The following is an 11489-nucleotide window of genomic DNA, read 5'->3' on the forward strand; positions in this document are numbered from 1 at the left end:
CATTCCAAGCTGAGGATATCACACGCAAGATGACATGACCTTGATTCCATCTCTAGACTTGTTATGCTAGTTTGCGTTTCCATGTCATATTGCTCGCTTCCTACCACTGAATTAAATTGTCTCTTGATATGCCATGAACCCATACACTGATCCCTTCCTAGCAAAACTTGAATGGCTAAGTAGGCTTTGCTCAGCTACTAATGTTAGCGTTGCTAGATGCAGGTGCTTTGACTCATGTGATAACATGGGCTTGATATCATTATCTTGAATTCTGTTATTTAATTAATGCACCTATATACTTGGTAAATGACGGAAGGCCTAGCCTTTTGCCGGGTGCTTTGTTCCGTTATTGCCGCCTTAGTTACCAGTTACCGGTGTTTGATTCCATGATGATCGCTCCTAACACGTTCGGGGTTGTTATGGGGACCCCCTCGATAAATCGCATAGTGCTAAGGATTGTCCGGCAGGACCCAACATTGGTGTTAATTTGCTAATCACTTAATAATTAACTGCATAGGGAATAGCTACCCCAAGGAATTTAATCAACAACCCGGGCCAGTGCTCCTCATGAGTGTTGGTCCAACATGGACAGACTGCGGGGGCCACCACAGGGAAACTTGAGGTTTTGCTCCTGTAGGCTTTTCCATCCGTCTTGTCTTCAGACTGAGATACGCGACTCTTATCGGGGTCGTCGACACGACGGGAGGTCCTGCTAGTCTTGCCTTACCTTAGCGATATATCTTGCATATAGGAATCCGAGTGAAGCTTTGGTTTTCCCCAGAGTCGAGGTTTTCCTCTAAGGAATCCGTCGAGATCACGAGATTCGTGAAAGAGGATTACTTTGCGGCCTGTGTACGTTTGTGATGGACTAGTTGGAGCACCCCTGCAGGGTTTAATCTTTTGGAAAGCCGTGCCCACAGTTATGTGGCAACTTGGAATATTTTGTTAACATCCGGTATTAGATAACTTAAACAAAAGCTAAAAAAATTGCCAACTGTGTGGGTAACCGTGACTGTCCCCTTGAAGATCACTCTTCGATCGGGAACACGGTGGGGTTATGAATGACGTAGGTAGGTGTTCAGGATCACTTAGTGATCAAGTATTCACGACCGCTAGTGTAGACCACCTTCATAAATGCTACGTAAGATAGCCACCGAATCAAGCTTAGGATGCTGCAACCTTAAACACTTCACCTTACCCTACCTAATAACTTGACTAGTTCTGGCACCAAGATCTTAGATTGCTAAGTCCCCGTGGCTCACGGATTCCTCCAAAATACCAACAGGTACAGGTACCCCAGAGACAGATGATCCCGATGGCACGCAGCTGGCGTGGCAGTACGATGAGGAGACAGACCACCTTTACGTGAACTATCCAGAAGATTGAGGAGACAGACCACCTTTACGTGAAAAGACCACCTTTCTATGTTTTGTAGTTCGTAGCGGAACTACCTTGGTTGTATGTGTGATGTACTCTGAGATATTTATGAGAAGGCAATTGAATCCCTGGTTGTCTATCTTTATTATTATGTATGTGTTGTGTTACCCGTTTGCGAGACGCTTAGATGCGCTCCTTTCCAATTCGGGGTCTTGATCCCCAGATCAGAAAGGACCGCATCTTGGTCGTTACATATAGGCTATGTGATGATACTGGATCATGGGACTACAATCGGTTGAAATTGGAATTTCATCAAAAGTTTTATCCTATGCATTTAGTACATCGCGATCGGAATTATATTTATAATTTTTGGCCTCGTGACAGAGAAAGCATCGCTCAAGCTTGGGGGAGGCTTAAATAAATGCTATATTCATGCCCCAATCATGAGCTCTCGAGAGAAATTATCATTCAGAACTTCTTTGCCCGGCTTTCTCATGGTGATCGCACCATGCTTGACACTTCTTGTACCGGTTCTTTTATGAAGAGAGATATTGACTTCAAATGGAATTTATTGGAGAGAATTAAACGCAACTCTGAAGATTGGGAGCTTGAAGAATGTAAGGAATCAGGTATGAATTTCACTTTTGATTGCGTTAAATCCTTTGTTGAGACAAATACCTTTAGTGATTTTAGCGCTAAGTATGGACTTGACTCTGAGATAGTAGCTTCATTGTGTGAATCCTTTGCTGCTCACATTGATCTCCCCAAAGAGAAGTGGTTTAAATATCATCCTCCTTTAGAAGTCAATGTAGGTAAACCCAATCGAGTTGAAGAGAAAGTCATTGCCTATAATGATCTTGTTGTTCCCGGTGCTTACATTGAGAAACCACCTTTCCCTGTTAGGATGAAGGATCATTCTAAAGCTTCAACTATGATACATAGAGGCTATATTAGAACACCTACACCCCGTGAGCAAATTAGAGTTGAACCTAGCATTGCTATTATCAAAGATCTTCTGTCTAAAGAAGTTGAGGGACATAATATTCATTTCCGTGAAGATGCTGCCAGAATTGCTAAACGTCACGCTAGAGACAAACATAGGCGTGTTGTTGGCATGCCTGTGGTTTCTGTTGAGATAGGAGATCATTGTTATCATGGTTTATCTGACATGGGTGCTAGCGTTAGTGCAATACCTCAATCCTTATATGATGAAATCAAATATGAGATTGCACCTGTTGAGATAGAGCCCATTGATGTCACTATTCAGCTTGCCAATAGAGATACTATCTGCCCTGTGGGAATTGTTAGGGATGTTGAAGTCTTGTGTGGTAAAACGAAGTATCCTACTGATTTCCTCGTTCTTGCTACTGCAAAAGATAGCTTTTGTCCCATCATATTTGGTAGACCTTTTCTCAATACTGTCAATGCTCATATTGATTGTGAGAAGCAAACAGTCACTGTTGGCTTTGAAGGAGTGTCACATGAGTTCAATTTCTCCAAGTTTGGTAGACAACCTCATGAAAAGGAGTTGCCTTAGCCTCTATTGCTGCGCCCCCTACTGATCCCTTAGAGCAATACTTGCTTGAGCATGAAAATGATATGCATATGGATGAAAGGGATGAGATAGATAGAGTTGTCTTAGAACAATATCTTATCCTTAAGAATAACTTGCCTGTTGAACTGCTTGGGGATCCACCCGCACCAAAGGGTGATCCTGTGTTCAAGCTTAAACAGTTGCCTGATACTCTTAAGTATGCCTATCTTGATGAAAAAGAGATATATCCTGTTATAATTAGTGCTAGCCTCTCAGAGCATGAAGAAAAGAAGTTACTAAAAACTCCGAGGAAGCACCGTGCTGCTATAGGATATACTCTTGATGATCTTAAGGGCATTAGTCCTACTCTATGTCAGCACAAGATTAAAACTGATCCTGATTTCAAACAAGTTGCTGATCATCAAAGGAGATTGAATCCTAAGATGAAAGAAGTAGTAAGAAAAGAAATACTAAAGCTCCTGGAAGCAGGTATCATTTATCCTGTTGCTCATAGCGATTGGGTGAGTATGGTGCATTGCGTCCCTAAGAAGGGAGGCATTACCGTTGTCCCTAATGGTAAGGCTGAATTGATCCCACAAAGGATTATTACTGGCTATAGGATGGTGATCGATTTTAGGAAACTGAATAAAGCCACTAGGAAAGATCATTACCCTTTGCCTTTTATCGACCAAATGCTAGAAAGGCTGCCCAAACACACACACTTCTGCTTTCTAGACAGTTATTCTGGTTTCTCCCAAATACCAGTTGCACAATCTGATCAGGAGAAAACCACTTTCACCTGCCCTTTTGGTACCTTTGCTTATAGACGTATGTGTTTTGGCATATGTAATGCACCTGCCACCTTTCAAAGATGTATGATGGCTATATTCTCTGACTTTTGTGAAAAGATTGTCGAGGTTTTCATGGATAACTTTTCCGTTTACGGGTCTTCTTTTGATGATTGCCTCAGCAACCTTGATCGAGTCTTACAGAGATGTAAAGACACCAATCTTGTCTTGAATTGGGAGAAGTGCCACTTTATGGTTAATGAAGGCATCGTCTTAGGACATAAAATTTCTGAAAGAGGTATTGAAGTCGATAAGGCTAAGGTTGATGCAATCGAGAAGTTTCCTTGGTCATGTTGGTTTCTATAGAAGGTTCATTAAAGACTTCTCTAAGATTTCTAGGCCTCTTACCTATCTCTTGCAAAAGGATATTCCTTTTGTTTTTGACGATGATTGTGAGGAAGCCTTCTAAATACTTAAGAGGGCTTTGATAACTACACCTATTGTTCAACCACCTGATTGGGACTTGCCTTTTGAAATCATGTGCGATGCTAGTGATTATGTTGTTGGTGCTGTTCTAGGGCAAAGAGTTGATAAGAAGTTGAATGTTATTCACTACGCTAGTAAAACTCTAGACAGTGCCCACAGAAACTATGCCACTACGGAGAAGGAATTTTTAGCAGTCGTGTTTGTATGTGAAAAGTTCAGGTCTTACATAGTTGATTCCAAAGTCACTATTCACAGTGATCACGCTACTATTAAGTACCTCATGGAGAAGAACGACGCTAAACCTAGACTTATCAGATGGTTTCTCTTGCTACAAGAATTTGATTTGCACGTTGTCGATAGAAAGGGTGCTGATAACCCAGTAGCAGATAACTTGTCTAGGTTGGAGAACGTTCTTGATGACCCACAACCTATTGATGATAGCTTTCCCGATGAGCAACTGATTGTCATCAATACTTCACGTACTGCGCCGTGGTATGCTGATTATGCAAACTATATCGTTGCCAAATATATACCACCTAGTTTCACGTACCAGCAAAAGAAGAAATTCTTCTTTGACTTGAGACATTACTTTTGGGATCATCCTCACCTTTATAAGGAAGGGGTATATGGTGTTATTAGACATTGTGTACCTGAACATGAACAGGGACAGATCCTACAGAAGTGTCACTCTGAGGCCTACGGAGGACACCATGCGGGAGATAGAACTGCACACAAGGTATTGCAATCAGGTTTCTATTGGCCCACTCTCTTCAAGGATGCTCGTAAGTTTGTCTTGTCTTGTGACGAATGTCAAAGAATAGGTAATATTAGCAAACGTCAGGAAATGCCTATGAACTATTCACTTGTCATTGAACCATTTGATGTTTGGGGCTTTGATTATATGGGACCTTTTCCAAAATCCAATGGGTATACTCACATCTTAGTTGCTATTGATTACGTCACTAAGTGGGTAGAAGCTATCCCCACTAGTAGTGCTAATCACAACACCTCTATCAAGATGCTGAAAGAAGTTATCTTCCCTAGATTTCGACTCCCTAGATATCTAATGACCGACGGTGGTTCACACTTCATTCATGGTGCTTTCCGTAAAACGCTTGCTAAGTACGATGTCAACCATAGAATTGCATCTCCCTATCACCCTCAGTCCAGTGGTCAAGTAGAGCTAAGTAATAGAGAGATTAAACTAATTCTGCAAAAGACTGTCAAGAGCTTTAGAAAGAATTGGTCTAAGAAGCTCGATGATGCACTGTGGGCTTATAGAACTGCCTATAAGAATCCCATGGGCATGTCTCCGTACAAAATGGTGTACGGTAAAGCATGTCACTTACCTCTTGATCTAGAGCATAAAGCTTATTGGGAAATCAAAGAGCTCAACTTTGATTTCAAACTTGCCGGTGAGAAGAGGTTGTTTGATATTAGCTCGCTTGATGAATGGAGAACTCAGGCATATGAGAATGCCAAGCTGTTCAAAGAGAAGGTTAAGAGGTGGCATGATAAGAGGATACAAAACCGTGAATTCAATGTAGGTGATTATGTATTGCTATATAACTGTCGTTTAAGATTCTTTGCACACACGCTTCTCTCTAAATGGGAAGGTCCCTATGTTGTTGAGGAAGTATATCATTCCGGTGCTATCAAGATCAACAACACGGAAGGTAATTATCCGAGAGTGGTAAATGGGCAGAGAATCAAGCATTATATCTGAGGTACTCCCATAAATGTTGAAAGCAATACACTACTAGGAAAAGGGCTATAGATCATATAGATACTAATGGCGCACCACACAAGCAGTGCGCCACTGCTATATAGTAGTGGCGCACCATGTGAGGTGTGCCATTAGTGTGATGGAGACTAATGGCGCACCACACACTCGGTGCGCCACTACTATATTTTTTTTATTTTTATTTTTTTGCAAAACTACCAATGGCGCACCACCAGCTGGTGCGCCATTAGTAACTTTGGTTACTAATGGCGCATCTGTTAGTAGTGCGCCACTACTATAATTTTTTTTTTGGTTTTTTTTTTGCAAACTACTAATGGCGCACCACAGCTAGTGCGCCATTAGTAACCAGTGTTACTAATGGCGCATCTGTTGGTGGTGCGCCACTACTATTTTTTTGCGGAACTACTAATGGTGCACCAGAGGAGGTGCGCCATTAGTAACCAGGGTTACTAATGGCGCATATGTAGGTGGTGCGCCATTAGTAGTTTGGCAAAAAAAAAATCTCTCTGTCCCTCCTCTCGCTTCCCCTTTCCTCCATCTCCCACCCCTCGCTCCCTCCCCGCAACCTCCTCGCGCAGCCGCAACTAGGGTTCCTCGCGCCGCGCCGCCGGCCAGCGGAAGCAGGAGATGTCGCCGCCCGCCATGGCGATGCCGCAGGCACCCTCCGTAGGTACGCGAGCTTCCGGATCTGGCCAGCGCGCCCGTAATCCTCCTCCCACTCCTCCTCGTTGGTTCCTGACGCTTAGCGGTGCTGGTTTTCCGAGCAGGGGATCCGCTCTACGACGAGCTCTGGCACGCCTGCGCCGGCCCGCTCGTCACCGCCCCGCGCGTCGGGGACCTCCTCTTCTACTTCCCGCAGGGGCACATCGAGCAGGTCGGTCAAGCCCGCCTCCCTTCCTCCTCGCTTAATTCCACCCCCGCCTCGCGATTTGGCGCGGGGAGGTCCTTCTGCTTCGGTTCACGCGCTGAATTTCCTTGCTCTCGCGCTGTTTCTCTGGTTTTCTAGGTGGAGGCCTCCATGAACCAGGTCGCCGGCAACCAGATGCGGCTCTATGATCTGCCGCCCAAGCTGCTCTGCCGGGTCATCAACATCGAGCTCAAGGTGCCCGCTTACCCCCCACCCACTCCCCTTGCTCAATTTCCCTCCCGCCTTCGTACAATTAACTCGGCCTTTTGTGTGCTCCCAAATTCAAGTCGGTCAGCTAATTTTTTATGGGGGGATTTTGGCAGGCGGAGGCGGACATCGACAAGGTATACGCGCAGGTCATACTCATGCTGGAGCTGGAGTTAAGCTCTAGCGTGAATTTCACCGGGTTCATTGATGTGTTTCTCGGTTGGTGGACTCCTGCGATTGTAGTTCATTGATGTGTTTCATCAGGACCAAATTGATTATCCGCTCGATCTAGGCCTAGAAACATGTGGTGGCCAGAAATTCATTCTAATTGGGACTGTATTATACTATTTTTTCTGTTTCTGGTGTGTGCTAACAGTAGCAGCATTTGAATTGCGAATTGCTTCTTCTTACGTTACAAAATACAAACTTTCAGTTCATTGTTTTTTTCCTTCAATTTACAATGAGTAATTTTCGGGAAGTTGGTTCCGAGCTCGTGCTTCCCAGAATCCCATGCTAATAGAATCAATCAATAGGTTCTTGGCTTTATGTCTAATATTCATAGCTTCTGAATCAGTAGCTTCCACTGCTAAGGCGATTAGATAGCTCTTATATGAACTTGTGTTTCTCAGTTAGAGTATAAAGCTGGATAATAGAAATAAAAACTTGACATTAGCGAAACAAGTTATTTGTGTTGTTCAGGTAGTCTACACCTGTAGTATTTAGAGCAAGTTGTTGTGGCGTATATAATGTTCACAGAATGTTTTTATGCAGATTTAAATATTCAGTCGCCCCCATCCATTTATCCACCAAAGAGATACTGTGACGTTACAGGTTTTGAGGTAAGTTTTACCCCAGTATGAACCCCTTGTGTTGATTTACATATCCCAATTGTTTTCGAAATGATAAGATTTGAATATTGAAGGCATTTAGATCTGAGATACTCAGTACTTCTTTCTTAGTCAAATGGCAAAACTGAATCTGGTTTCGTGTCAGTGACTAATATTAGTACTAGTTGAAAAGTATTTCCACTTGTTGTCACCCGTTTCCCATTGATATCCCTGGTTCCAACTACAGGAGCTTCTATCTGGGAGGGCTGGTGATTCTTCTAGGGCTTTGATGCGGGCGACGGGGTGCTGTTTATTTTGTGCTGCTTGCCTCTTTTCTGTGGTGGAAATCGGCGTGCTTAGGCGAGATGTGGAGTGCTCTTTCTAGGGTTTCTGCTCAAGTTTGCTGATTCTGGCTGCCGTTGACACTTGACAGGGGCTTGGGCCATGCTCCACGAGCATCAAGACGGCCGAGAAGGAAATCAAGGAGTTGGCAAAGAGGATCAATGACCTTTGTGGTGAGTAAGGACTTGGTAATCTGTTTGTTGGTTTGGCTCTAGAATTTGTTCCTAGGCTAGATAGAGACCAGTTGTCTGCACTTTGTTTTGTTGTTTCACACTTTCACTAGGCTTCAATCATATGATAAATATAGCGTACTTTAAGATGTGTTGTCATGCTGATATATCAGAAAATAAATTTAATGATGAGCCCCTTTGGGCACAAGGCATGCAGAAATTATGCTGAGATGCCACCCTGTTTTCCGCATTAATATGTTGTTGCTTGTCCTGTATTAGCTAGATCGTCATTAAGTTGGTACAAAGAAATCTTCAAGTCTTGAGGCAAATCATGCAAGGGTCAATATCCTTTGATCCATCTCAAATGGTGATAACATCTGGTGCGACGCGTGCAATGGAAATACTGAGCTTTTGTATTGCTGATCTAGGAAATGCATTTCTTGTTCCGTCACCATACTACCCTGGGTATGTCGATCTCCTTGCTCGCATGCGTGTTTTATAATCATTGTTTGGTGTTCAGAGCGAAGTCCTTATCTTGATACCTCGTAAATTTTGTAACAAACATTGCTGGTGTTGTTTTGTTAGAAGCCAATATGTATCAAAATTTGTAATTCTGAATCATCTGTTTTGTTTCCCTAACGCTTTTGATTCATGCTTCTTTTGCCAGGGGAAGTTCAAAAGGACCGCGCGCTGGAGCTCCTAAACGTGCGCCCCTTCTACTTCGTTTACTTATGTGGCGTGAAGACATAAAGCAAACCTTTGGAGCCATAGTTGTCTTTTTTGTCATCTAAAATAATAATGGTAACATATTAATACAAACAAAATAATATTCTAGCTCAAAAAATTGTATGTGAATAATGGATGGATGCTATGGAACTATATTTGTTATGGAGCTATGTATGTATGGATGCTATGGAACTATATGTATATATGGATGCTATGGAATTTTGGATGTATGGATGCTATGGAGTTTTGATATATGGATCATGAAATTTGTTATGCAACTTTGCATATATGTTATGTGTTGTGGATCAGTAAAACTATTGGGCACATATTATGTATTATATATTTGATATATATGTTATGTGTTGTTGAATTTGTGGTTTTGAAACAAAACATATATATGCTAGAATACCAGATACTAATGGAGCACCATGGGCTACACTAATGGCACACCTGGGAGGCATACTAATGGCGCACCTGGGAGGCATACTAATGGCGCACCTGGGAGGCATACTAATGGCGCACCTGGGAGGCATACTAATGGCGCACCTGAGAGGCATACTAATGGCGCACCATGAGCTATACTAATGGCGCACTGCCTGGTGCGCCAATAGTATACCAGATACTAATGGCGCACCTGTGGTGCGCCATTAGTAAAAAAATCACAGGTGCGCCATTAGTAAAAAAATCTAATGGCGTGATGCTAGTGGCGCACATATAGTGTGCCATTAGTAGCGAAAATAGGTGCGCCATTAGCAAGCCTTTTCCTAGTAGTGATATCATTAATACCATAACTCCGGAAGATACCAAAGGGACATTTATCAGCCTGTTTCAGACTCCGAAAATGAAGAGGTATGTGATTCGGTAAGAAAACAGAGTCCAAAGCTTTTCGAGTCGGAAATTTTCTCCGTTTTGGAATATTTGAAAAAATACAAAAATTGGAAGTAGTCCGGAAAGCGCGCAAGGAGGCGACAAGCCTGCACGGCGCAGGCCCACCCCCTGGCCGCGCCGTGAGGGCTTGTGGCCACCTCGTGCGCCTCCCGGACTCCGTTTTCGTGCGGGCTACTCCTTCTGGTCTGGAAAAAATCATTATATATACTTCCGTTTGGTCTGACCCCTGCATCACACAGATTTCCTGTGTTTTTCGTTTCGAACCTCTTTCTGTTGCAGATCTTGATCGCTATGACTTCTCCAAAAGCTCTGAAGGACAAGATCTTCGAGAAGGTCATCAATCCCTACCTCACGGAAGTGCTGCAACACCCTCAATCTATTGAGATACGTGAGGGGATGTTGCACATCCGTGATGTTGAGGGGCCTAAGAAGACCGGAAGCGTGGAGACGAGGCTCGAAGCAATGGAGCAACAAGTCTTCAAGTTCCAAGGGATGGTGGAGTGTGGACTCAACACCAACCACATGATGGTCACGGAGTTCACAAACAAGCACAGGATTGAAGCCAATGACATTGGGAAGCATCTCTCCAGGCTCTATGGCAGGATTGATCAACTCCAGGCCCAGATCTATGACCTGCAAAACCAAAACTGTGAGTATGAGTATAGATTTAAATCAATAAGGTTGGCTGCAGATTTGAGGATTCTGGAGACTTGTTCATCTTTCCATGATGGAGCACCTATGCCTTGGAAGACGGAGGATCAAACTCATGTTGCAACAACAACTCCACCATCACCACCAAAGGAAGACAACTAAGCATTGGTATGGGCAATCCCCTTGGCTTGTGCCAAGCTTGGGGGAGTTGCCCCGGTATCGTATCACCATCACATCTTTTGCCTTTACCTTTGTTTTAGTTTGTTCCTTTTCAGTTTTCTTTTTCTCTAGTAGTTTAAAAGTCTTAGTGTTTTAGTCTTCATTTTAGCTTTGTGTCACCCCCAATGTATTCTTGCTCGTGAGCCATATAATAAAGAGTGTCTTAGTTGAAGGGCTTTGCCTCTTTCCATGATCAAAAGAGTGAGAACAGAACAAAAGCATGAAAGATCATGTAATGATCTTATGGGAAGTGATGGCTTCACATATAAAAAGAATGAGGATTGAAACTTGTTGAGGGTAGGCAAACGTAGACCTTGGTCATGGTTGCAATTAATAGGAAGTGATAAAGAAGAAGAGATTCACATATAAATATATCATCTCTGACACCATCTATGATTGTGAACACTCACTAAACTATTGCATGCCTAGAAGTTCAATCACATTGAGATGGATTTCGTCACCGGGTTTCCGGAGTCCAAGAAGGGTAATGATGCCATCTTCATTGTCATCGACAAGTTGAGTAAAGTGGCTCATTTTCTTCCAGTCAAGGAGTCCATTTCAGCAGCTCAGCTGGCAGAGTTGTACACCTCCAGGATTGTCTCTTTGCACGGCGTGCCTATGAT

General features: G+C 43.2%; 1 protein-coding gene across 1 annotated transcript; it reads left to right on the forward strand.

The window, feature by feature from the left end:
• Positions 1–6556: 6556 nt before the first annotated feature.
• Positions 6557–9206, forward strand: LOC123429397 (auxin response factor 4-like). Its single transcript, XM_045113437.1, has 8 exons — positions 6557–6599; positions 6697–6803; positions 6936–7031; positions 7160–7262; positions 7800–7882; positions 8304–8385; positions 8662–8749; positions 9050–9206. The coding sequence occupies exons 1-7, from the start codon at positions 6557–6559 to the stop codon at positions 8703–8705; spliced, it is 558 nt and encodes a 185-aa protein (XP_044969372.1). The 3' UTR covers positions 8706–8749; positions 9050–9206.
• The last annotated feature ends 2283 nt before the right edge of the window (positions 9207–11489 follow it).

This window comes from Hordeum vulgare, chromosome 2H, assembly GCF_904849725.1.
Source record: "Hordeum vulgare subsp. vulgare chromosome 2H, MorexV3_pseudomolecules_assembly, whole genome shotgun sequence".
Classification (NCBI taxonomy): Eukaryota; Viridiplantae; Streptophyta; class Magnoliopsida; order Poales; family Poaceae; genus Hordeum; species Hordeum vulgare.